Source organism: Etheostoma cragini, chromosome 23 (genome assembly GCF_013103735.1).
Source record: "Etheostoma cragini isolate CJK2018 chromosome 23, CSU_Ecrag_1.0, whole genome shotgun sequence".
Classification (NCBI taxonomy): Eukaryota; Metazoa; Chordata; class Actinopteri; order Perciformes; family Percidae; genus Etheostoma; species Etheostoma cragini.
Genome location: NC_048429.1, coordinates 9472321 through 9499582, shown reverse-complemented (window position 1 = coordinate 9499582; position 27262 = coordinate 9472321). Strand labels below are relative to the sequence as shown.

Sequence of the window (27262 nt, the reverse complement as noted above, 5' to 3'; positions counted from 1 at the left end):
CCCCCCCCCCCCCCCCCCCCCCTCACATGCTTTTGGTCTCTCCTTCTCAACCTCACCTCTTTCTCTGTCTTTGGCCCTTAAGTGTCTCTATCAGTCTCTCCCTCCCTTTCTATCTTGTTAATGTGTCTCTTTTGACCAAGCATCTCTTAACTGGCTAAATCCTTTGGTTCTTGGGTCTTGTCCATCACATGTGTTAGGTGTTCTTGCTTTAAATACAACATTAAAATGGTAGCAGCAGCAGAAAAACAGCTTAAAATGTCAAGTTCAAAGTTATAGGTACAGTAAGTACAACTTTTCTAGATTTATTCGCCCGGTATGATTGAATTAACCAATTAAACTAGTAGCTCATGGTGGCGAATGTTAGCAAGCTTTAGGAAGATATTGTCCTACATTGGTAATTTTGCTTATTTTTCTCTACTTGTTCTACTGTGACATCATCCCAGCATTATCCCATAATTGACAATTATAGGATAAAAGAGCCGTACATTACAAAGTGCATTTGGTAGCATGAGCTAACAGTAGCCGCTACTGGTCATAGGCCTACAGACCAAAGTAGCTGCAAATGCAATGAGTGTATTGAACTGAGCAAGGGTGTGTTTGACAATGGTGTGCTTGCAGATTCAACTTTCCATTTTTAAGAGGAAGAATGTGTTTAATCTTCTCTCAAACGTTAGTGTCCCTTTAAAGACAGTGTCGTTCAGTTTTTTGAAATAGCCCACAGCTTTTTATTTGATCTTGTAATTTCTGTTTAAAGTCCATTCTGTGATGTCAGTGGTAGCCCACTAGCAGTGAGTGTGTGGCAGTGTTTCCTTTGCTTGCCATGCATTGTGAATTGTTCAGACAAAGTGCCCCAAAGCCCTGGTCTAATACAAGCTGACTGTAGTGGGTGTGTTGTGAGTGGGTCTGAGTGGAAAAATATGCATCAGTGGTTGCTTGACCAGTAGCTGACTCACAGATAAAAACACTGCTGCATAACAGCTTGACCCTTTTCTTTCAAATGGAACTCATCCAGAAACCAGCAAACAAGAAAACAGTCCACATACACGGACAAGTAGAATTGTAAACACCAAATGGTTATATTTAGAAATGAACACATAATTCAATCAGCAATAGCTCATATTTACAATTTTACAAGAAAACAGTGAATTAGAAAACGTCTCAGTAAACTGCTCAGTCAACTCATTTCTGAATTAAAATACAAACACCATTTCCAAGTATACTTTTTAAAATACTTTTTAAAAAACAACTTGTAAAGCTGTTAATGCAGTGAAAATGTCCAGTAGAATTTCTTTTTCATGTGTAAGAATTCAGTTTTTGCTTGCTAAGCAACACCAACATGTTTTCATCTTGGGATTTCATCACTCCATTATCATCATCATCATCATCAGACTCCCCAATTGTCATGGCAACGAAGAGACCCCTTTTTGTCTGCTTGTATTATCGTAGATAATGTGGGATTTCCACCTGGAAAAGGATAATGCTTTGTCAGTTTTAAATACAGGCAGTGAAGGCATTATTACAAATGAGAGGAATGGCATGAGTCAGTGGTCCTGACTGAGTAACATCAAAAAGTTGGCAATGACCTGTTTTCATAACAACGTGTGAAGCTCATTTATAGTGGCTCATTTTTCTGGTTGTTACACTAGCCAGACTACAAGTGTTTCAAATTTTGTTTCAAATGTTTGAGCAACTTTTGGTCATACATTTAAAGCAACACTAAAGCACTTTTTCTCTTTGGTCCCCCTACAGGTTGGAAACGGAATTGTCCATCACCGCTGTCTCATTCGAACTACGGATCCGCTACCCGATCTGGCAAACTAGCATAGCGCGGTTATAGCCGGTAGAAAGCTGCAAAACAAATGCAGAAGTGCCGTTTACCCTGTTACGAGTTGATGAACTACTGAAAGCATTTTGGAAACATTATTTGAAGGTACAAAAAGTTCTCCAGTGTTGCTTTAAGGAAAGACAATGCTAGCATTCTCATGTCCGTTTATAGCTAGGCTATAGCCAGCAACCAGTTAACTTAGCTTAGCATGAAGACCCTAAACAAAGGGGAGCAGGTAGCTAACATTTAAAATCTGGTTAATTGAATCAATACAGAAACAAAACATACATATTAATGGTAATTTGTGAGTTTTACAGGAGCTACTGCAGTATAGCTAGGTGGATTTTGTCACCTTTGACGCAGCTAGCCTAGCTGTTTCCACCTGTTTCCAGTCTTTATGATAAGCTTAACTAACCTGCTGCTGGCTATGTATACTAATTGTAGCCTTTTTATCTTATGCTTTTTAAAAGAGGATTTTAAGGGATCATGATTGCAGTGTGTTATTCAGTATAATGTTTGAAATATAATCTTTCTTGATTACTTTACAAACCGTAACATTGCATTAAATCTAAGGGTCCTCTGTGGTGTCAACAGATGAAGTGTTAGTGGGCTGTTATTGTTGGATGTGTTTGTTGGTGTCTGCTGTGGTAACGTGTCATATCTGTCTTTATCAAAGCTCCACTGAACAGTTTCTATAAATACCTTCACTAAGTGGCAGGAATTTTACAGCTAGGAGACCCTGCCATCTGAGGCCTCAGCTCATTTTCCACTCTAACAATGTAACAAGCTGTGCTAAAGCTTCAGCCAAAGTAATACTTAATTTTCCTCTCTAAGGTTAAAAAAAGTTCAGATGTATCAATTTCCTTTATAGTGAAAGTAAAAAAATGTTTTTTGATGAGATAAACAAGATGCTCTGTTCTTTGTTTAACTCGTCTTTGTTTTCTATCTTTCTTTCTCTCTCTCTCTGTATTAGCTTATCTTCCTTTTCAAGGTTATACCACTTGACCGGCTTAGCTGACATTAATATGGGCTACATTTTGGCTTTTCTTTATCCCTGTCTTTGGCTGTATAGGTATTGTAATCAGACCACAGTGCTGGCTGGTAGTAAGCAGTCTTTTGCGTGCCTACCCCTGTATAGAGACAGAGCATACCATGACTCAGACACAACTGACTCTGTGTCACCCTCATCTAAATTATCTACTTGTTCAGTTTGCCCGTAGGTGCCCTTAACACAGTTTTGCATGAAGTACGTTGCTTGACTGCTTGCAAAGGAGGAATGTTCTTCAATACAGTTTTAAATAATCCTGCTTCAATCTAATATAGCATTTAGGGGACAATCACTGTTAATACCATTGGAAATATGTTTTTTTGTAGAATATATCCTTCCACTCACCCGTTTCAAGCTGCAGGCGCTGCTGTTGCGAATGGACTCCATCAGCTGGTCGTGGGCTGACCTCATTGGCGTGGACGGCCTGCTGTGCTCCTCCCCTCGCCTCTCCACCGACACAGGCTTCAACATGTTCTTGAGCTCCTTCAGGATGCTACTCGTCTCTTCTTTCCCCGACTCCTTCCCCTTCTTGCCCTTCTTACCTTTTGTCTTTCTCACCTTCTTGCTGCTTGCCTCGTGTGCCTTGATGACCTCCGCAATCAACCTGGTGGGCTTCTTCTCCCGCTGCTGGGGAGGTGGCAATGGGGGAGGAGGTGGGGGAGGAGGAGGTGGTGGAGGGGGAGGAGGTGGAGCAGGAGGAGTATGTTTTTGAGCCAGATCACTCCGGGGAAGTTTGGGTGAGGACCAAGGTGAGGCTCTGGGTGAGCTGAAAGGTGATGAACTAGGAGTTCCTTTCTAGAGACAGAGAGAGGAAAATGGATGATTACAAATGCATTTAGAACTAGAAAAGGCTAGCAGGTGTTGCAGGTGTAAACACCAAGCCGGGTATAATGTCACAATCTGCATGTGAGATGAATAGGAATTGCAAATCAGATTTAAGCACTCAAAGTAGTTGAAGCGTCAGTTGAAGCACTGAAGTGTGTGCAGTGCCAGTTGAAATGTAAAGGTAAAGATTTTGAAGTGTAATCAGTAAAAGCATGTTTTTACTCATTCAAAATGTAAGTTCAATTGTAAATTATACAAATAAACTGAAATTTGGAGCACCAGAGATCCAAAGTCTGTGCACTGTAAATAGTTGAAGTGACAGTTTGTATGCAAACAACCACTTAAACCAACAAGAATGAGAGAACTAAGAGAAGGCAGTTGAAATGTTTGACAAGCAAGCACTGAAAGTACGCCTACCATACATAACCAGTCCACCTTATGCCAAAGTTGCATATCATTAGCATATGGCTTGTCGGCTGAAGAGCTTGTCAGTGTTTGTCACAGAGATGTAGACACTGAAAAGAAGGATAGTCCTATTGTATTATACATCTTCTCATACTGGAGCAAAGTTACACACCAGTGCTGTGGTTCTGGGGTTAACAGCTCCGTCTGCCCCCCCCTGTTGGCTCTGCTGCTGTTTCTGCTCCTGCAGCCGTTTCTGTCTCTTGCGGTCCTGGTTCCTGGTGAGGATCCCCGTCATGCTCATCCTGGGACCAGGCAGGTTAAACTGATAGCCTAGCTTGATCAAAGTGTGGTTTTCCCTCAATACCTTAACCATCTCCATCTCTACCTGTGGGGGGAAGTTGTTTCACCTGGTTACACCATGCATGTGCACATAGACAAGAACAACTGCTAATCAGAGATTGATTGCTTAGTGAAGATTTGTTTAATTGAGACAAAATGGCAAGTGAGTGAGGAGCGACTGACCTGTCCTCCACACATGTGTCTCTGATTGTGGAACCGAAGCTCAGTCAGGGTGTTGTTTCCAGGAAGTGCTTGAACCAGCGCCATCACACCCTTTCCAGTCACATAGTTAGACTCTATATTTAGACTAGTGATGGACGAGTTCTCCCTCAGCATTTTAGCAATGGCCAGAGCCACAGGGTCGTTGGCCCGGGTGTTGGCGAGGCTGAAGACCCGCACGTGTGTATTGGCCCTCAGTACTTCAGCAAATCGGATTAGGGTTTCCTATAAAGTAAATCATAACATTCTAAGCATAAACGCGTGCAGATGGAGACGGTTTAGAGCTGAGACGCCGCAACTCAGAGGAATTTTCTGTATCTGTGCTGATTCACATGACGTTCACAACACTTAAAAATGAGGCCACACCCACTTAGGAGACAGGAAGTGTCTTTTCCCTTCAGTCCCTGCCCCTACCACCACCACCTCAGAGCATCCCGGAAGACATTTAACACTTCATTAAGGCCAGTGTTTACCAAGTCAACACAAAGGTCATCCTCTTGCCACTCCACCACAATGATTAAAAATACCTCTTAGCTGCTACTTGCCATTGAGTAAACCATAAGAAGAAATAAACCATGTTTTTGTGGATTTTAAGTCATAAAAAGTGGTTGGGCCAAATATGTAACTATGCCCTTCATTAGATAACCTATGGCAAGACGCCTGGTTCTAGAAATGAGATGGCATACAATCAAAAGTTACTCAACAGTACCGAGCAGGATGCTAGTAAGCACGTCTTCCACTGACCAAACTCAAACCACACTTCAAAACTCACACCTAATTTGAATCGACTATTTTGATGAAATAGGGAAACCTCGATGAAAGCCTTTTTTAACCTTGATCCAGAAGGCAACTGTATTTACACCTACAACTGATGTAAACAAACCTTTAAAGATACAGTACGTAGTTTAACGCAAGAAATCGATGATCGCGCACTACCCCCACCCCTCCTCTGCGCAGTTGCTAATAGCCAAGGAGGACACGGAGGATAAAAAAAACAGGATGGACTCTTCACAAGAGGTCATTATCTGCACTCAAGTTTCTGTCACCAGACTTTTTCTAACATACTGAAGCCATACTGAGAAATACAGAGGGAGTTCTGTGAAGCTGACATGCTTAACTAACTTTGTATCAACTCATCTGGCAATGGCTTCAATGTAACAGTCGCACATTCATGTTGTCTGCATTTGTACCTGTGAGATGTCGTCAATGTTGTTGAGATTAACCTCTGTGAGTTCAGGGTGGTCACTAAGAGCTTGTTGGAGAGCTTCGTCGACAACTGTTGGGTTTCCGGTCGCGTTCGGGTCTGCAGGTGGAGGGGGAGGAGTCAGTCTCATAGGCTCCACCCTCTGCGGCTTCAGTAGCATCAGGGTTTCGGCCTGTGACATTAAAGCCCCAGAATCCTTTAAGGGCTCCGGTTTTAATTTATTGTCTTGTTCCTCCTCCTCCTCCTCCTCCTGTTCCTCCTCCACCTCCTCCTGCTCCTCCTCCTCCTGATCTTCTTCCTCCTGTGTTAAAGCTTCCTCCTCTTCCTCACTCTCTTCTTCCTCCTCTTCCTCTTCATTTATGTCTTCTTTCTGCTTTTGTGTTTCGTGCTTTTTCTGTTCTTTCTCATTTTCAACATCTTTTTCGTCTTCTGCTCCGCTATTTTCTTCTGTCACACACTCCTCCTCTTCTTCTTCATCCTGTATTTTGATTAAAAAAGAATTCAGTGAAATGCAATGCTGCAATTAACAGTATTTGTTTTCTTGAAAACAAATAACACGTACAATAAATTGTAAAGCTAAGTTAACGCAGATGGCTTTCAGGCAACTGTGGAATAGGGGGTAATTGGTTGTGATTTTCCTTTTTTGTGGTTGGTTGTGATTTAACTTGCTTTAAATGACTTCTAACATTTTTAAAGCAATCTGTTTTAAGTTATATTTGATAATACTTCAAACTAGCTGGCTTCGTCCTCATGCACATTTTACAAATGCCAAACAAATCTAATTAAACATCATTAATAACCTTTTTGGGGCTTCCTCCACCTATCTCATCCTCCAGCAATCTCTGTGTCTCCTTTTCCCAATACTTCATTAGAGCCTCTCTGCTGAAGGTGCCTGTCGGGGTCTTGTCCGTCTGGTCTCTCTGTCTAAGTCCTATGGGCACGTTGGCGTCAGGATCAATGTCCACTAGCTCCTTTTCCAACTCAGCCAGCTCTTCAGGGCTGAGGGAAGCCAGGAGCTCGTCTTCATCCACGTCTTCATACTTACTCAACTCTCGGCGGTACCCAAAATAGCTCATGGCCAAAGTGTGATTAGCAAGACCGGTCAGTATGACTTTAAACAACCACAGAAAGACCAGTTCTTGAGTTGCATGTGATTCAGTCTGGACCCCAAACTGAAGTAATTGTGAGGGTGTAGAGGTTCCTGCAAAAGACAAAGTCCACCTTGAGGTTGCTGTCGATTCACGGACATGAGGGGCCCAGTTGAGGTGATCCTAGCTGGATGAAGGTGTTGGGTCGTACTCACTCCAGTCTGAACTAGATCTATCCTGGCTGGCTGTGTTGCTGGGAGTGGGTGAGTGTGTGTTGGTGTCCTCTCCTCTCTAATCTAGCCAGCTGCTCTTTGGGCCTTAAGAGAGGGATCAGAAGGGAACGTACCCAAGTGTTGACCCCATGATGCAGGGTCTTTTTTAGGAGGCACCGCTCTGAGAGACAGAGCCACAAAAAGCATGTGAGCTCAGAGACTGTGGCCTGTCAACTTGGAAGTCTGTCACCATGGCATGAGAGGCTTTGTTCATGGCCAAAAAAGACCAACTGGACTCAACAGAATAGAACTAGAAAGATAAACAGACGCCAAAAAAGCTCGATCTCTGAATGGCCATCAGCTAAGAGGTGTTGGCACGTCCTCTGTTATTGTTGTCATATTATGTATATGGTTTTAAATCTACCATAACATGGCGGAGATCCATTTCGGCAGGGACAAAGAAGATAGTTTATGGCTGATATTTGTATGGATGTGTTTCGATTTATTTTGCAATAGACATGTGAGTTCAGGACTTCAAAGATTGGAACTGGAAATTATAGAACCAGCAGTGATTGTGGGATTATGCTGATATTAGTCAAATGTATTACTAATACATCCAGGTTTTCTTTAATTAACAATACTCTTATTATTTTTATTTTCAAACCCCATATTGAGTAATACAATATAAAGACTTAAAGCCAGCACAAATTGAGAAAAATGTTGTCCACCCACTCACGTGTTTTCACTTATTGATTGGTTGATGTGGCTTGGTGTTTTCAAAGAATTCCCTGTCAAACTTTTCCTTGAGCAGAGGTCTGATTATCAAGAAGTGAAAACACCTGACCATTGCATTTAATATTTGCAAGAAATCTACGCTCGACACAAATAGAAAGACAGCAGCAGGGCAACACAGAATTGTTGTTTTGGTCTAAAGCATCTTTTAATGAATAAAACTGGGAGGAATTTCAAAGCGGATTGTAGGGTGAAAGAATGTGCTTTGTTAGTGCAAAATACATAGACTCCACAAAGAAAAGAGACATTTTAATTGTTCAATCCGGTGACAAAAAATTCTTCTATTGTTATATATAAAAGAAAAAGTAGACACTGTCACACACTGTAAGGCACTCAAGCTCATAATCATATAACATATGACATGCAAAAGGATTTATATATTTCCATTGGCTAAAAGAGTGACTAGTGCTTTTTCATTAGTGTTTCAATCACACTTGTATAAATAGAATGTGTTTCACGTAGTTAAAAGATCATACTGGTCACTCTTTGTAGGTCAGGTAGTTTTTCAGTCTCTGAGGAAATGGGACAGCAGCCACGGCTTCAGGGTCATTCAGCGTCCTGAGGCTCATGTGATCTCTGATTACCAGCCGACACAAGTGCTGCAGGGACCGTGGCTTGCCTTAGGGACACACAAGCAAACCTCTAGTTACTTAACACATTCTCAAGATCCCCATGGCTTAACATCTTGGATCTTTGAAAGACAAAAAAAAAGAAAACTGATGGATTTGGAGTCTTACTCAGTGTGTCAGAAATCTCATCCCACTGGGGCGTATTCTCCAGGAGGCGTTTGAGGATGGGACAGATGTGGACGTGGCTGACGTAGTCCAAGAGCATCCTTACAACACTGCCGACTAGATGTGTGACCCACGACACAGATACAAACTCGCAGAACTGAAAGAGGAAATAGTCAGTGATGTGATTTATTTATTGTATATGCTGGGTTATTGGCTCATAAATCAGCTTATTGAGTCTGTACACTTCAATTACTTACTGAGATGGCGTTAGGTTGACTGTAAATCTGGTAGGCTTGGTTATGGAGGTCAGTCCAGCTACTATCCATTTCTTCACCATTACCATGGCAACAGTGGAAACACCTACCAGAAACAGTGTTGCAGAGATGAAACATTAAAGTTTATTATTTCAAGGCTTGAATGAGCTTCACTAAAATGACTACTTAAGGAATGTAACTTTCAACTGAAATCAAACGTCAGTACTCTCTACATTTTACAGTTGGTAGACGTACCTGTAAGCTTGATATCCGCTGTTGAGCAGCAGCTGCAGCATGACAGGGTCCCTCAGGCTGTACTGCAGTGCAGTGGGGAACAGTGTGTTGTTGATCTCTCTGAAGTAACAATTCACCTCTGCTCCATAGGACAGCAACAGCTGCACCAGCTCATACCTGAAAATGGCCAAACATTATCAGAGACATCAGAGTAAGTTATAACGAATGAGGATTTAACACACATGTGTGCTGTATGCCACACACCTCTCAGCGCGTATAGCGACCAGGATGCATCGTAATGGGTCCAGGTCAGGGTTTGCACCAGCTGCCAGTAGCGTCTCAGCACAGGTTACATCCCCGTTGGAAACAGCAAAGTACAGAGGAGTCTTCCTGAGGTCCCCGTAGTTCTCTTCAACAAGATTTACACCCAATCAGCAGCAAGTTCCAAAGAGTAAGCAAGTATGATACAGCAGGAAAAATCAACTCACAGACAGTTGTTTTAATGTTCCTGAGCTCAAAGTTGTTTGTAATGATGTCTCAAGCAGTGACTGTTCTAAAGTCATCATTTGTGGTGCATGTCAGGACATTACGATCAAAGACTGGAGAGACTCATAGGCTATCTTTATTTAAAAATAAATCTGTTTTGGAGTAGTATACTGTATGCCAGAGAGAGGTTTGCTCTATCCAACCAGAGATGTGTGTTCCCAGCAAGGCGTTGACATCATATCCTTTCTGGATTAGCAGCTCCAGACACTTGACCTGTCCCCCGTCAGCTGCTGAGTGGATGGGGTTCTGGCCTGAGAGATGGATAGCTCTTTTTGCCGTAATGGGGATGAGAGTCCTCAGGACTCTACAGATAGAGGGGGTGGGGGTTAGGGGGGGAGAGTGTAGGACAAACAGTGAAAAACAAATGCTAATAGAAAAAAAACAGGACAACAACAAAAATGTTCATTAGATTGTGGTTTGAGCTACAGTGTTGTTCGGTGACGGAACTGCAAAACAGCGAGAAACAGAAGGGTCTTTGTGGAAACCACCACAGTGAAAACACTGCAGAGCTGTGAGGTGCAGAGGAGAGACGTGTTTCAGTGTAATCAATTCGGCTGCAAAGTTGAAGCAAAAGAATGTTCATTTGACTCCAGCAATGTCTTTCTGTCTGGAACTGTATTATCTTGTTAAACACAGATATTCTCAAGCCTCAGGAATGAAACTGTTGATATTTCTGGTGTCCCAGATGGTTGGGTGCTCTCTTGCACAAAGGTCAGCTTACAGTATGTGTCCCTCGTATGCAGCTCTGTGGATGGGCAGCTGACAGGCGTAGCTGGCTACATTCGGGTCGGCTCCGTGGCGCAGGAGCAGCTCAACACAGTCCAGGTTTCCCGATCCAGCTGCATCATACAGGACAGTGTCTCCATTGCTGGACTGGGCACTCACATCACCACCTAGTGGAGCACAGGGACAAATACAACAAAATCTGATGAGGTTTAAACCAATTGTTGTGTGGTGTTACTCAACATACAGACATGACAGATGTGAAGCATCAGTGTATTACCATGCTGGATGAGTATCTCCAAGGCTTCTGTGTTGCCATACTCAGCTGCGATCCCCAGAGGAGTAACCCCATGCTCGCCTCTGACTGTTACTTTGGCCCCGTGTTGAAGCAGCAGCATCAGAATAGCTGGACAACCCACCTGGTACAAGAGACAGGAAGCAAGGACATAACTAAGGAAAGAAAGATGGAAGAGAGGAATAAAGGAGAACATATGAACTGTATGTTGATTTCTGATTCTACTATGCTCTAGCTAGCCATTATCAATGCTGCGCTGTTCACCTTTGCAGCTTCATGTGTGGCCGTCCACTTAGTCAGACACACCTGCTCCACAAATGCGCCACCCATGACGAGGGATAAAACCATGTCGTATGAGCTCTGTCTTACTGCTACAAAGTGTTGAAAACACAAAATGCGGTACGAAGCCATTGAAATGAACGATTTATTATTCACAAATTAGGTGATTTAAAAAAAAGCTTTATTAGGCCAATGATTACAGCAATTGATGTTTTAAGAATGCAGCCATACTGGCGGCTCTGTGAGGCTGCATTTGGGAACAGCAGTGCTTTGAGCTAAATGCCAACGAAGACAAAGCTAACATGCTTATGCCTAGCAGGCCACATTTACAAGCTTAATTTTGAGTAAAAGCATGATTACATTTGATTAATAACACCAAACACAAACAACAATTAAAAACTAAATAAATGATATGTGGTGCTGCAAATGATTTGTTGCTGCAAGCTTTGAGGCTCATTGGGAAGTGGATACTTTCAATTTTATTTGTAGGGCAAACAGAGAAAGCAACTTACATTAGCAGAGTATGTACACCAACTGAAGAGACCCACCAATACACAACCAGTATATCCAATTTGTGCGTGTGCGTGCGTGTGTGCGTGCGTGTTACCAATCAGCAGAGGGGACTCGTTCCTGCTGTTGGTGTTGTGTGGTGAAGCTCCGTGCTGCAGCAGCATCCTGACATTTTCCACCAGCCCGGCCTCTGCTGCCAGAGTCAGAGACGTGTCCCCATCATCTGTCAGCTCCTCCGGGGTCAGGTCTGTCGATGTCAACACTGCTACAAAAACATCACGAAGAATATGTCAAAGTTGGAAATACACACTCTATCTACGTCAGTGGATTTTTATCCAAGTGCAGATGCTAGATGCTCTTTTGTCAGACCTTACACCTCAGCTTATTGCACTGAGCTCTCACCCTGCAGCACCACATACAGGACGTCTCGCTGTGGATGCACAGCTGCTGCATGCAGAGGCAGCCAGCCCCTGCTGTCGCTCTCTCTGAAGGCAGACACACAACCTGACAGCTCCTGCAGCCCATACACATCGCCTGTGGAGAAACAGCAAACAGCCATGCAGGACACACAGGGAAACATTTGTAATATCCATGGAGTGAATTCAGCAAGTGAGTTCATACGCACTGACATGAACACAAAAACAAACACATGTATTCATTTGTAGGTTGCTTTTGTTTACTTTTGTGTAAATAAAATTACTCTAATTACCACTTGCACATATTATTGTGCTAAAACAATTATAAACAGGGTAAAACAGGACGCGTACCCTTGTGAATGGCTGCCATAATCTTGACTAAGTTGTCACTGTTTGATTTCTTCCTAATGAACCAAAAGAAAACAGTAGGTCAAAAAAATGATTTTACTCTAGAAACACTGCGAGCCAGCTTCACAACAGTGTAGCAGTTGATTACCCGCACATTATTTAATTCAGAATTTTCTGAATTTTGAATCTACACAGCCTTTGTGAAGTATACCCCTATACTACCCCATCAATAAATTAGTATTCATATTAAAGATCAAAGAAGTCATTTTGACAGGTAGCCCCATCCATAATAATGTAGACATTTTGGACTCGTACCTGTTCAAACATGGCAGCTTGTGAGCATCTGAAAGGCTCTCTCGAATGGCAAACTTGATAAGTTCCTCATTTATGCTTTCCTGCTCATCCATTTCTATATGAAAGGACACAATGAGAATTCATCTTATTAAAAACATGCAGGCTGGTAACTCACAGCGAGTTAAAGTCACACTTGTACATATTCCACGGCTGCAGGCATGCAACTTGTTTATCAGCAAAGGGCTGCTGGCACCGTATCGCCCTGGCTTGAAATGTTGCCATACATGAATACAGCAGTATAAATTGGTAACATCTGAGATGACACTACAAAATTAAAGTTGAATTTAAAGTTGAAATTTTTGTTATATTAATCGGCCTCACCTGTTGATGTGAACGTGTACCCTGGAGCCCTCCAGCTTGCAGCCCGTGCGTTTTTGTTTAGTGTGGTCAGAAGCTGTCAGGGTTATATATAGATGTGACCTGCTATAGACGAGCTGACTCAACACTGCTCCGTTTTAACTTCCAACTCCTGTGTACCAAGTACTACTTTGCCTGATTGCTACACTGTGACTTCCTTCAAATGGGGTTATTTGGTCATTGTAAACACAAAGACACATTACATGTTTGAAGATACTTGTTTACCTGCTTCGGGTTACATCCCCACATTTATCTCAACAGTTATCAAGGGTTAATCTTTTCTAATACATCACACTATTTTTCTGAATCTTGCCTATGTGACCGGCATTGATTTGATAATAATGACAGCAATCAATTAAGGGTATTGGCTTTTACTTCCCAAGTATGTCATAAAAATATAATTCAGCTGTGTTTTTGCACATCTACTCTCATTCAAGCAATTCAATAACAGCATAGTGTATATGTGTAAAAAAACTAAAATAATAAAGCAAATTTGATGGTTGAAATCAGTACCTCTTCCATCCATAACAATTTTCTTATTTTCTAAACAACTTCCAACAGCTTTGGAAATAACTATGACATATTCTAAGCGAAATATTCAATCTAGAGAACAAGGGCCCACTTTCTCCTGACGTAGAAATTGGTACGTGGGAGTTTTATGGAAAAGTCTCAGACAGCGTCAGTGTGTGACACAGTGACTCAGCCTGTAGGCGGCCTCTCCACCGCGTAAAAAGACTTCACCAATCTGTCTGGACTAGAAAGCAGACTGCCAGCCCATCCTCAAGTTTCACTACACGTTCCGACATCACACACACACACACACACAATGAGCTCTGTCTTTGAACTGAAAACACTTCATTTAATGCAGCGGATCTGAGCAGCCACAGATTTTTGCTCCATATGAGGAAGAAAGTAAGTAATAAAATTTCTATTTTAGTGTTTATTTTTATTTAGTTTTTTACATTTTTTAGTTGTGTTGGGAAAGTGTAATAAACTGATGCAGCTACATCCCACAGATTAATTCTCATTTGGTTGTGCTTGTTAAACTGCGTATTTGTATTTAGAGTTAGAATTCCTACATTTCATAAATATTCTGTGGGTTGTCAGTTTTATCCTTGCAATGAAAATCAATTGTATGATATCAGAAACATTACTAAGGCTCTCACTGTGATTCCACTTCCACACTTCTGAGTGTTGAATGAAATGTAGCCTTTTTAATTTCTGCCATTTGATTAATTCATTAAGAGGTAAGTAACTGCTTCATATACTGCTGATGTTGCACCCTTGTAAAGGGAGGAGTAAAGTGTAAGGACACATGGACACAGTTGGCTTTCACTCAGTATATTGAATAAGAGTGTTTAGCACGTGTTCACCCAGAAGGCGTTCTGCATAATAGAAAATATTTTATAAGAATGAAATTGCCTTTGAAGCAAACAACATTCCTGCCAGGCTTTGAAGTTGCTCTTTTCATTATGATTCAAAGAGGTAAAATGCTTCCACGGTCCAACAGTTTGTATTTTGGATACATGCTTAAACCAAATACTATTTTCATTGCCGATTCATTTGCTCGTTATTTTCAAGTTCTTTATTCCTACTATGTGTGCTACAAATACAGAGAAGCAGTTGTTGGCAATGAAAATCTCACACCTCAGGCATCCTCCAACAACGCTCAGAAAATATCAATAAAAACAAAAAATCTGAATCTAAGACATAAAACAATGCAAATTTATATATAGGGCTATAATATGACCAAAAACATATAATTGTATAATAACATTAAACATAATCTTTTATGTTTAATATTTGAATTATTTAATTTGATATACTACAAAACAAATGGGTAGAAGCGGTGGTACTTTTGAAAGAAAGCCACCTGTGTCCTTGGTAACAAAGTGAAGGTAATACATTCAATTGGATCCACTGTTTGAGAAATAGATAATGCTCCGTTTTTAACATATAATATTTGAATAACACAGGCAATATGCATGTGTGTATTTGCATTTGATTTTACAAGCATCAACAAAGGGAATAAAGAATGCATCTTCCAAATATTTGATTTACGGAGGCTTGATCCACTTCACTGAAATAGTGATAGTGTTTCCACTTCATAGATATGATCCGGGTACCACTGAGCAAGGCACTGTGGGTGTCAGGTGTGGTTTCACTGGTCAGCTTTCAAGTGTAAAGTTATAACTGGATTCATGTAAATTAGGGTGATGTTAAACGCACTGAAGCATAAATAGCAGTTAAACAACACTTTAAACTGTAAACTGTACATTAACTGTGTGTTGTATGAATTTACAGAATCACATTTTTTTCCCCTGTGTTTTAGATCTTGAAAGCACCTTGTCTCCTCTTGAGTCTGTTCACAAGTTTGAATCTCTGCTCCGGAAAATTTGGGACGCCGATAACTGATGATGTGAGCAAGCTGTCGTTATTGGTGAGATTACTGAGTTGCAGGCTTGATATCACATTCACACAATCTAGCATGTGTATCTGCGTGTTAAGAAACGGAACCCCATGAGATTCTGACATCTTGAATCACTGACATTAGGTTGCCAAACCTTATCTATGTCATTCTTTCTATTGTAGAAGCAGAATATCCCGTCTGATTATGAGATTCCTGTTAGTTACATTCCCAAAGAAGTGGTATGTATGAAAGCAGAAATAATGTGAAACAGGTCATTTAATATGGAACAAAGGATGATAGTTTATTTTGGTCCCTACATCTCCAGGCTGGCACGTGCTGGGTGGTGTTAAATATCTATCCTTTGGAGCAAAGTCTTCGAAAGCTGGCCAACATGTTTGGTGCCATCTCCTCCAACCAAGAAAACATCATTGTCTTCATTGCGATGCTGAAGAGTTTACGCTTCACCTTTGACCATGAGGAACTGGTAGGTGTTCATGATGGATTGTACAAATACAAGCACTGCAGTGTGCAATATTTGGGACAATTTGGGACTGTTTTGCACATTTAATTGTGTAATTGAGTCACTTTAGGATTGCTTGTTGTCTGATCCCCCAGGAAACAGCGATGCAATTGTTCCAGTGTCACTATCAGGACGGGAGCTTAATGTCTGGTCTTTACTTTGATTACATCAAAGACGTCTTACATGCCGCCTCTCAGGGAACATCTGGCTTGTCATGCAAGCCACCACCGTGCCTTAATCCACATCAAACACCAGGTACAATCATTCATTTCCTTTTGCATTTTTAATGGATGCCTCAACAACTAAAGCAGCTTTTAGTAGCCTATTAGTGGCCAGATATTGATTTTGGGATCAAGGACACACAGCTAGGGATGGGAACCAGATGTGAAACCGTGAACACACAGCCAATACAGGTAATTAAAGGTCAGAATATGATCATTATAAGAAAGTCTCATGCAGCTAGTTCTTGTAGAAGCCTGCTAAGGCATCCCTTATGTCACTTGACATCTCCAAAGGGAACCAACATTGATTTTTGAGTGACAGATCCACCAGAATCCTCTCTACGATAAAAAAAACCCATCAAGAGCGTTGACGTACCCACCCACTATCAGATTTCTGTAACTGTTGTCTGTAAAAAATTCCAATAAAATGTCGCTGTTCCAGGGGGTCAGAAGGAGAGCCGTGACAGATGGACCAAAAGAACCCCCTTGCTTCTGGCTCTCATCCCCTTCACAGCTTGTGTTGTTGTCGCCGTGTGGCTGGTGAGTAAGTGAACCAACTCAGTGTGGTTTTATTATGCAGATGTTAGCATTTAGCTAGAAGCACCAACTGCCACACAGAGCTGCTAGCATGACTGTTGACATTCTGGCAATGTTCCTGCAAATGTAAAAGCTCCTTTTATGCTCTTTTATTGAGTATATTAGAACACAGTTATCCCAGATAAATGCATGTATGTTTAAAAGGGCAATGATGTCAAACTCAAATGGCATGAATACATTCTATACCACAATGAGCACTTATTGCAGTTACTTCAGCATGGCTTTCCGACTCTTTTGAATGTTATATTCAGCTGGGAGCCATTTTCCAATTAGATATTCAGAGAGGATATCTTGGGTTTATATTATAGATTGCACATACCATATTATAGTGGTTCTCTTGTTTTTGTAATATCATGAGAAACCTAAGATCCCACATCTAAAAATACTCTCCTTGGTTGTAAATTGTCCATCAACTACACAAACTCTTGTGCCTTTTGGTTACTGTGGGTCAGTCCCATTAAGCCCACATGATAATGTGCATCATTTTCATGAGCACTTCCGGGAAGCAATTCTTGTAAAGTTAAGTGTTCATCAAATATTCAGCAGGACTTTGTGGCTCCATTATTACCTAAAGTAATGATTTCCACTTTGGAGATTTATTATCGACGTAATATCTACATAATCATATTATCGTTTGTTCAACATAGAAAACAGGATAGAAGAATGCTGTTCAGACTATGAGTCGCTATCTTTTTTTTATTTTTAGGTCAAGTCTGGGAGGCTTTTACCAGTGTGCAACGCTGAAAATAGCCAAACGGCACCTTCTGACATGGTCCCAACTGTGTCCATCTCTATCCCACTTCAAACACTCACCCACGCTGCTGACACTCAGCCAGTGGGGGAGTTTATTCCTGAACATGAGAGCGGATGAAGCATAATTAATAGGAAAGGGAAATCTGGATACAACAACTCCCACTCCAGGTTGTTCTGTTAGTGGCAGGAGAAGGCTGGATAAACGAGTGTCGGTCAGACACTCTTTCTCTGCTTCACTCATCTGAGTGCATGGACCCGAGCTACGAGAGAAAACTCACCTGCTGTGAAGGCAGGTGTGTCACAAAATTCCCCAGGCACTTCTAGCACTTAACCATCCAAAGAGGTTTTTTGGGATCAGAGGAAGGACTTACTACAAAGTGGCTGGTTATGTGCCAAAATGGCTGGTTATGTGCCAAAATAGCTGGTTAACTACATAACTGGTCTTGTCTTGGCCAGTGTTTAAAAGCATTTGGCTAGCCTTCCCTGATGTTGAGTTTTTTTCATTTCTGCTTGTGTGGACTGTTGCCATGCTCACCAGTTTTGCGATGTGTTAAAATGCATCACTGGAGCCTTGAATAAAAATTATAAGACATAATTTCATTCTGAGATGGGAGTCCTGTCAGTAATTTGTTGTCTGTGTCCTGGTGGTCACAAAGACAGTCCTGTCCTTGCTGTGTAGTCAACAGCCATTCCAAATCCCAACCTGCTCCTGTATTCTGACTTCTACTAAAATGCATTAGGGGTGCATGCAAAGAAGTATTAATACTGCTTTTTGTGAATGCATCAATAGTAACGTGCATTTGAGCTCATGCAGCTTGTCTTGTACTTGTTGTTGACATTATTCTGATCTGTCACAAATTGCAAATCCGCTTGTCACAAACAACCCGCCAGGCACTTCAACAAGCGTACTACTTTGTGTATCAAAGATCTGACCAGATGGCAGATAGCCATCGCCAGAGGCAATTTGAATCCCATCATTGTATTTCAAAGCTGTTGCCCAGTGATGTATAGCTGTTGCTCGGCCACAGTGAGTGTGTTTTTAATGCCTTATTCACTGAGTCAATCATGTGCAGTCATGAGAACATGACTCCCCGAGTGTGAGCGCTCTTGTGCTGTATGTGTCAGAGAGTTGGAGTGAGTGGCAAGGCAGACAGGACGAGTGAACGTGAGGGTGATAGGGATAGATAGATGGATGGACGGATGAGCTCAGTGAGAAGCATAAGGAGGGCTTGTTCTCGCCACAAAAGAACTGGCCGTAGGCTGGAGGAAATGCCAGTTACAAACACGACTGATGTCGGCAGATCCCTATGAATCAACAGGCTAGGAATCTTTCCAGACCGCAAGCTGTGTAGTCTAATCTGCAGGGATGGTAGGATGGTTACTATTTCAATAACTGTTTTCTGTATTTGAAGGATTTACTTCCAAAACACATCAATGAAATATGGGAATATACATCTTTACTAAAAATGTTTTGATGTTGTAGGCAAGGTCTACAACTTTCTGTAACCCTCCTCAACAACTGTGCTGTCTTTCTGGTGACCAATTTTTCATTTTTGTAATTTTGTGAAAATCTCTGTTTGTATTGTATGGAAGATATTTTGTTATAATTTTTTTGTTATTGTAGTAAGTTATTTTGTTACAAGATAAACTACTTACTAAATTGAATGAACTTTTGTAATGTTGCAAAGAAACATTTAAGTCATGAATGTCCAGGGGGTAGACAAAATGTTGTGAACATTCCGAGAAAACTAATTATAACCTTAAAGTAACCGAATCATAAGTGCAAAGTGTGCTATAGCTGTGGGCCATGAAGTCAGTGGTCAGTTTCTTTTTATGAAATGTTTTTGTCTGTTTATTCAATGCAAAATCATGTTGTCATAATGTCCTGATCTAGTTGTCATCTATGTAAATATCTATTCATTATTTGTTCATCTTATTAATGTTGTCAGCAAAACGCCCATCTGAATGTTTCTTTGAAGTTCTTTTAATAAAAAATTATAGAATGCACACTACGTCCAAAGTTTACTTAACACGGACAACATGGGTTTAAAGAAAAGTCTTCCAATCTTGTTTTTTGAAGTGACATATTTGGACTTCCTCATGCATATCTCAAAATAGAGATCATACACACATACATACAATGTCAGGGGGGACGGGTGGGGGGGTTGAAAAAGCATCCCTTGTCTATCCCTCATTACTTCCACTAAGGTGCCCTTAACCCCACTCCAGTGGCCAGCAGATCATATCGTGGTTGTACCGGGCATCTTCCAGGTATGAGTGTGTGCAACTGTGTGAATGTGACAGGTTGTTGTTGCAAATGAGCCTTTGTTCTCACTCAACTTACCTGGATAAATAAGGGTTAAAAAAAACGCCATCTACCCAGGCCCCCCTGACCTTTGATGTAATTTTATACAAGATTGACAATTTTATACATTTTTTTGATTACACAAATCACACATCACACAAGGAGTGTGTTGTTGTTTTAGCTGGATCCTTGTTATACTGCAACTCTATTGTTTTCATTGAACATTTGACTACAGTTTTACTGTTAGTCTTTTATTTTTTTAGTAAAACTATATTTAGACATGTAGAAAGAACGAGTGTATGCACCAAACCCTCAACATGGCGAACATTTCATTATAATTCATTCCAAATCACAAATTGTATGGCCCCTTGCTTCTGTGTTTTTTGTTCCTGCAATGCATATTCAAAATGTAGTGCTTTTATTTTATATAGTAAGATCCGCCGGAAGCACTCGGACTTTTGTTTTGGAAAGCCGCTACCCAGCGGTCGCCATTATTCTTCCTGGCTTGACTGTCGGAATAAAGACGGTTTCATACTTTTAAACATTATATTTCGGTGTTAACTGCAACATTGTCGGCCTATTTGTATAGGCGGTTGATTAACTCATGAATTAGCGACACATCCTCGGCACAGAATGGAGAAACGGTCTGATACCACAGGTAAGCTGCTACGCTAACGTTAGCAAGCTAACAGCAACGTTAGCTAGCTAGCTGACGCCGAGAACAGCGGTCAAAAAATGAGATCCAACTAAAGCCATCTGTTGCTGTAAACTGGCTATTTGCTTGTAATCGCAGGTCAACGTGCGTGTATCAAAGTCTGTTCGGTTAATTTTGTGATGTTTGAGTGATAGTTAGCGATCAGGCTTTAGGAGGGATGGTCCAGGCTGTTTGCTTTCAAACTAAATAATCCTCCTCTCCGGATGTCCCGAACGTATCGGCCGCTGCGTCGTGTAATATTAACTAGGACACATCCCACACCATCTAGTTCTTAAACTTTGAATCTAACTAACTAACTAACGTTACTGTTTGGCGCTCATTCTCTTAACAACTGCATGCACTGACATGCACACGCAAACGTGCACACTGCTTTCAGCCCATCCGCAGTGATCAGAGCATGTCCTTGCACCGGAGCGCCCCCTAAAGCTGCTTCTGGCTCCACCTGCCAAGCCTGTTCTGCTGTTGGTTGTATTAAATATACATTTCACAAACCCGATGGTCCTTATCGTTTTTACTGTTAGAGGGGGAGACTTACAATGTCCCTAAAGGGCAACACGAAGCACATTACAAACACAATTAGTCAAAACTAGAGTCCATGTGCTCATGCAACATTTTTCCTGGATAATTTAGTTGATGACAGCAATTATAATTTAGTTATATGTCTGTTAGTTTCGGTTAATGGGACAAGTGTCATACAGTCCATTTTGTGAGGTGACAGGTCAGTGTTTTTTGCTGCAGCTATTAAACACCCTATTCAGGACATATTTCTGTTTAACAGAGTACCAACGGATAACAGACAATATGAAATGATTTGATAAAATATCTATAAAACAGACCTGTCAAAATGAAAAAAAGTCTTCACTTTTATGTTATGTTCCACGTAGGTGTTGGAGGTTACCTTCCCCTGTCCTCCCTTCGCTTGATGGCTTCCCCTCTGCAGCTGACATACTCGTACATATGGCAGGTCATACGGCAGAGAAATGTGAAGCAGTACGGGAAAGTGGAGGAGTTTGTAACCATGGTGACGCAGACTGTTCCTGAGCTCATAAGCTTTAAGCAGACTGCACAGCTCATCTTGGGGTTGAGAGCAAGGGTAAGAGTTTATCACCTAGTGTGTGTGTGTGTGTGTGTGTGCATCAAACAACAGAAATAATTCAAAGAGTAAATTTAGTTGCCACATACCTCCATCACACCGAGCTTGTGATGCTCTGTGCTCTATTGTACATTGCTTTTAATATAGCATTCATAATATCAAATATCATCTGTCACTTCAGGACACTAAACATCAAAGTGGATGTTCACACAACCACACTATGTTATCTACCTTATTGGCTCTGCAGAATTTGTTCTTTCAAAATTGTCTTTGATATTGTGTTTGAGAGAGAAAGAAACAATATCTTCAAAAACCTCTTCAACATATTCAAAATTAAAGCTGCAAAGACGTATGTATTGTCAATGATTAAATGAATTGCCAACTATTTTGATAATCCTTTAATCGGATTAAATTAAAAAAGTTCTCTGATTGCAGCTTTTTTAATGTGAATACTTTCATGTTTCTTCACTCCTCTGTGACAGTTCACCGATATCTTCGAGTTGTGGACAACACATTTGATCGAGACAACTTGGGCTTTTTTTAAAAGACCAAACAACTAATCAATTAATCAAGAAAATAAAAGAGATTAATCGACAATGAAAATAATCGTTGCTTGCGCATCTATTGGGAATATTTGATCCCCATTGGGAAAGCAGATATCCTGCAATTCAGCTTGATGTTCATACGAAGTTAGCTTTTATTTGATTTATAATATGGTTTGTCTTATGACTATAACCTGTGTTTTCTTGTACTGCAGGTCATTTTGGATTTGCTTCACAAAGACGGCCCACCAGATTCTAGGGCCATTCAAACTCTCATAAATAAGTTGAAGGTCTCTGCATCTTCAGGGGTAAGAATGTGAACCTATTTTTTTTCAAGAAACATACAGTTTTACCCCGTTTAAACACGGCTTGTGTTTATTTTTATTTAGCCCACTAGGCTCTAGAATCCGAATGGGGCAATCAAAGCTGAGTTACAGTATTTTCTGTGTTACAGAAGGATCTAGAGGTGGAGAAATCTCAAACAAACTTCATGGTGCTGGTCCAGAATCTGCTTAAAAACCCTGCTGAGAGGAAGCAATTCTTCAAGGTATACTGTCTTACCGTGGCATTAGACCGTCGGTGGTTATGTTTACTAAGGCAAGCCGTTTTCCATTTTGAATGCGTGCTTGCAGCTTATTTAGATGTGGGAACATTAAAACCCAATTCATGTGGAGATATAACACAATAAATCCATAAATCGCCTTTGAAAATATGTGTTTGTCCCTCACAATTTCAAAGTCACATTGATGTTAAACTCCAACCTATGTCTCTGCAGGAAGTGTTCCCTGTCCAGTACGGCATAAAGTTCGATACAGCGCTTCAGGCTCTCACTGCAGGTCTGGTGTGCAAGCTGGAGCAAGTTCTTCCTGTTCCCAATCTCTCCCAGGTATGCGCATGTGCATGACATTTAATCTGGACACAGCAGCGTTGGCTACTGGTTTGGAGACAGGAAGTACCTTTTACCTGATTGACGCCAATTTGGTGACACTACACTTCTCTAGATGCTGTAAGCCTGGTTGTAATGAAGAATCAGCCAAATTTAACCTTGCAGATGTAGGTGAAAACTAAAATAGCTCTAAATACATTAAAACAATATAAAAAAACGCCTCCATCTAAAGTCTCTCTGACTGGACCAATTCCAGACATTTTATAGCCTGACGTTAAGATATTTTACATAATAAAATTGAATACATTTACACATCATACATTAAGGACTTTGGTACGTATTTTTAATTGTCACCTTTTGATGAGCAGGTACAAGAAGCCTTATACAAGCAAGAGAAAGTTTCCTGAGATGTTAATCTGTATAATAGACGACAAAGACCTAAAACATGATCCAACCTACGATGTAAAAAAAGAAATCTATACTAATCACTCAAACATCGTTTCCATTTCCTGCCTCTCAACCTCAGCTCGGTGCCATGATCGCAGCGGAGCCCTCGGTCCTGGAGGCATGTGGAGGCTTCATCCCAGACGCCGTGGACCTCAAGACTCTCCTCCTGCACCAGCAGGCCAAGGGACTCCTTGGTGTCAGAGGTATGCTTAAGGTTGTTTGTATGAGCATGTGTCGAAATACAGACCAGAAATAAAAATGAAAACAGTGAAAATGTATTTGACAAAGCCTTTTTTGTGTGTGTGCAGCAACCATCTCGTCTTCGGTGGGCAACTGTGTGCTCTCTTCACTCGCCTTTCGGCCCAAACCAGTAGAACCACCACCCCCACCACCACCCGCACCACCAGCACCAGAAACCCCGAAGCAATTAGTGGTCCCCCTCAACGAAACCAGCCCAGCCTCCCTCAGTGACCCTGAAGACTTGGGAATGATGTCGGATGAGTCTGACAGCCCAGCAGACGCTGCCACTGGGCCACAGGGCGGAGGGCGGTGCAGTCATAAAACAGCTGATGGCAGTGCTGCGAAGGAAAAGAGTGTCCCAACAGGTCAGGGAGAGAATTTGGTGCAAGAGAAAAGTTGCACACTGAAACCGCCTGCCACAACTCTTAAAAGTGGAGAGGGGGGTGCAGCGCCAGAAGCACTAGATAAACCGGAACCACAGGAGCCACCCTTAAAATCGATCCCTTTTCGAGTAGTTCAAACGCAGATGAAACCCGCCTCCGCCTTACAGAATGCAGGCAATGCGGGAACAAAAGATGGCCAAAAGCCTCAGACTCAGCGAGTCACGTTGCATCAGTGGGTGTCACAGATAGCCACCAACTCGCTCTCGCTCCCAGCGCTGCCACCACTTCCTCCAGCCAGGTTTAGTGCAGATGATGACACGAAGCCAAGCATACGAAGAAAAAAGCAAATCCGGCCGCCCGCGGACAGATTCACTTGCAGCGTGTGTGACAAAAGCTTCCCTTATCAGTCCAAGCTAATGGACCACGAGCGCATTCACACAGGAGAGAAGCCTTTCATGTGCACAGCATGCAACAAGAGCTTCCGGACCCAGGCGTTCCTCAACAACCACCTGAAGACCCACAGCACGGTGCGTCCTTACGCCTGCGGCCAGTGCGGGAAGTGTTTCACCAAATTGCAGAGCTTGACGAAGCACATGCTGGCCCACAGCGGTCAAAAGCCCTTCTACTGCGACATCTGCAACAAGGGCTTCACGCAGTCCACCTACTTCAAAAGGCACATGGAGTGCCACACGAGCCAGATGACGTTCCCCTGCAAGCAGTGCAACAAAAGCTTCCCCACGGCTTTCAAGCTGTCGAACCACGAGCGCTGGCACACCCGAGATCGCCCTCACATGTGCGAGCGCTGCGGGAAGAGATTCCTCGTCCCCAGCTTGTTGAAGAGACACATGGGCTACCACATTGGCGACCGTCAGTACCTCTGCTCCCAGTGCGGAAAGACCTTCGTCTATTTGTCTGACCTGAAGAGGCACCAGCAAGACCACGTGCCCAAAGCGAAGATTCCTTGTCCTGTTTGCCAAAAGAAGTTCTCAAGCAAGTACTGCCTGAGGGTCCACCTGAGGATCCACACCAGAGAGAGGCCCTACCGCTGCTCCATATGCGACAAGACCTTCACTCAGGTCGGGAATCTGAAGGTCCACATCAGGTTACACACCAACGAGCGTCCGTTCAGCTGTGACGTGTGCGGCAAGACCTACAAGCTGGCGTCCCACCTGAACGTCCACAAAAGGACTCACACGTGCAAGAAGCCCTGGACGTGCGAGACCTGCGGGAAGGGATTCTCCGTCCCCGGCCTCCTGAAGAAGCACGAGCAGCTGCATACGAGGGACGCGAACCCTGACTTCCCTGCTAAACGGAGACACAGGGGTAAGCACAAGAAGCAATCCCTCAAGAGGAAGTTTGACGAGGAAGAGGAGGGTAGCGATGATTATTAATCAAAGAAGCCTATTTTGTATTGAATGAGGATGCTCTGATTAGGGGTTTCAAGGCTGATCACTGATATAGTTCAAATTAGAGCTAAGATAGTTACTGCATGAATGACCCTTTGAATCATTTTCAAAGTGTTCCAAGATTTTTAAGCTTGTGGTGAAGATCAGGTCACCATGAAAACACACTTTGAATGATGTGAGAATCATTTTTCCGTGATCATAGGATTTAAAGACGACCACCGTGAGTTATAACTTGAGTTGTGATGGGTGGCCGGCTCCGGCCGTAGCCGGGCCAGCTGCAGCATCTAAACTAAAGCCCACTGTTTTATTATAATAACTGTTTTTCATATAATAAGGTGATGTGACAAAAGGATGTTGGGAAATGTAGTATCCCTAAGCAGTCACATTTTAAAAGATATAAGGTAGCAATAGAGCATTTATGGTAATTTTCTGATCAGTTTTGGAGTTGTTAATAGTTTGTAATAATTCTCATTACAAAAAACCTGCCATGGTTTAACATAAATGCATTTCTTCAAAAACATCCTACCAGAAAGTAACCAACATTAAAAAAAAAAAAAAAAACTGGGCATCATGTAAACAATACAACTAAAGTATTTCAATGCATGAGACTGTAGATACTTAGTCTGCTATATAATCAAATGTCGTAGTGTCTCTAGGAAACGTTGTATCTGTGTTACAATATCCTTGTGGAAACTGTAGAGAATTAAAACTACTTTTACCCCTGGGTTTGTATGTAACCCTGAATTGTAAACATTACTCTGCTTTTATTTTAGAGAGAAAAATGCTGATTTGTGTTGATTAGGATTTCACTTTTTTCCAGCAGTAGATGCAGTGTTGTTGCTCTAATTGTGATGAACTAACACAAAGAAATAACTCGGACACAAACATTATGCAAATGTGTGACGAGGTTGTGCGGTGAATCTTGTCTTTCCCATTACTTATCCTTTTGGTCATGTATACACGCCCAATAATTTGAGGTTTTGCAGAAAAATAAATGCACATAGCAAAGGACTGTTGTCTTCCTGGTTTTGTTTTTTTGTGTGAAATTTGTTATTCCGAAGAAATTGAATGAATTATAACTCTTTGGTTATTTCACCGCAGTCTTAGGCAAACTGCCCATTATGAGCCCTGAACCTAAATATGGGTTTATGTTTAATCCGTCAGGCTAGGTTTTTTCATCAGAAGGTCCTTTTATATTAGACACAATCACAATTTTACCCTCCACATCATACCAATGGAATAATAAATATAGAACCGTAAAAGGTTGTGTAACAAGGACTGAATGGAGAGATAGCAATTCCATTAGTTGATTGTAGTGGTTGTCTCCTATAAGAAGAATTTCTACATTAGATATGTAAATAGACAATCGTTTCATATTTGAATCTATGACTCAAGCTCAACTTTAAAATATACTTAAAGAAATCTGAAATCCTACCTCTATCACTCCTTGTCTACCACATCTTGTAGTTGGAGGCTGCGACTTTAATGGAGTCAAAAATCAATAAAGCAATCCATATTATTCTATCATCAATCCTTGAGAAATTTATCAAATACAAAATTAGTCATCTTAATTGCCTTACTTTTAAGATTTCTTCTAATGTTGCTATGTTGATGCAGTTTTTAATAAAAATGTCCAAAGTTTGTATTAAAGTCTCCCCATTTCTTCTTGTGAATGTGGAACGTGCCCAAAAATAAAATTAACTGTCCATGTCATTACCTTCAAAACATACAGCATAC

The 27262-nt window shown here is 41.5% G+C and overlaps 4 protein-coding genes across 6 annotated transcripts; 2 read left to right on the top strand and 2 right to left on the bottom strand.

The window, feature by feature from the left end:
- Positions 1 to 1056: 1056 nt before the first annotated feature.
- On the bottom strand, positions 1057 to 7303 carry lmod2b (leiomodin 2 (cardiac) b). The gene is made up of 6 exons (XM_034862943.1): positions 6666 to 7303; positions 5852 to 6343; positions 4626 to 4886; positions 4276 to 4488; positions 3219 to 3668; positions 1057 to 1464 (listed from the first exon to the last, which is right to left on the bottom strand). Exons 1-6 carry the CDS (start codon positions 6939 to 6941, stop codon positions 1438 to 1440), a joined length of 1719 nt encoding a protein of 572 aa, XP_034718834.1. The 5' UTR covers positions 6942 to 7303; the 3' UTR covers positions 1057 to 1437.
- Positions 7304 to 8372: 1069 nt separating this feature from the next.
- On the bottom strand, positions 8373 to 13441 carry asb15b (ankyrin repeat and SOCS box containing 15b). Of its 2 annotated transcripts, none has more exons than XM_034862942.1 (14): positions 12972 to 13441; positions 12612 to 12705; positions 12300 to 12352; positions 11935 to 12066; positions 11630 to 11794; positions 11008 to 11114; positions 10729 to 10867; positions 10447 to 10618; positions 9869 to 10029; positions 9444 to 9588; positions 9201 to 9356; positions 8949 to 9051; positions 8695 to 8848; positions 8373 to 8576 (listed from the first exon to the last, which is right to left on the bottom strand). In XM_034862942.1, the coding sequence occupies exons 2-14, from the start codon at positions 12701 to 12703 to the stop codon at positions 8437 to 8439; spliced, it is 1719 nt and encodes a 572-aa protein (XP_034718833.1). In that variant the 5' UTR covers positions 12704 to 12705; positions 12972 to 13441; the 3' UTR covers positions 8373 to 8436. The 2 variants fall into 2 exon arrangements, with proteins under 2 accessions (XP_034718833.1, XP_034718832.1); XM_034862941.1 differs by having other exon boundaries at positions 11630 to 11797; positions 12972 to 13440.
- Positions 13442 to 13715: 274 nt separating this feature from the next.
- On the top strand, positions 13716 to 19553 carry LOC117938398. Its single transcript, XM_034862964.1, has 7 exons — positions 13716 to 13919; positions 15340 to 15447; positions 15600 to 15656; positions 15743 to 15901; positions 16033 to 16192; positions 16601 to 16698; positions 17462 to 19553. The coding sequence occupies exons 1-7, from the start codon at positions 13908 to 13910 to the stop codon at positions 17624 to 17626; spliced, it is 759 nt and encodes a 252-aa protein (XP_034718855.1). The 5' UTR covers positions 13716 to 13907; the 3' UTR covers positions 17627 to 19553.
- Positions 19554 to 20270: 717 nt separating this feature from the next.
- Positions 20271 to 26536, top strand: si:dkey-14d8.1 (zinc finger protein 599). Of its 2 annotated transcripts, none has more exons than XM_034862930.1 (7): positions 20271 to 20471; positions 21413 to 21621; positions 22379 to 22471; positions 22621 to 22710; positions 22939 to 23049; positions 23576 to 23699; positions 23805 to 26536. In XM_034862930.1, exons 1-7 carry the CDS (start codon positions 20447 to 20449, stop codon positions 25508 to 25510), a joined length of 2358 nt encoding a protein of 785 aa, XP_034718821.1. In that variant the 5' UTR covers positions 20271 to 20446; the 3' UTR covers positions 25511 to 26536. The 2 variants fall into 2 exon arrangements, with proteins under 2 accessions (XP_034718821.1, XP_034718820.1); XM_034862929.1 differs by having other exon boundaries at positions 22618 to 22710.
- Positions 26537 to 27262: the final 726 nt, after the last annotated feature.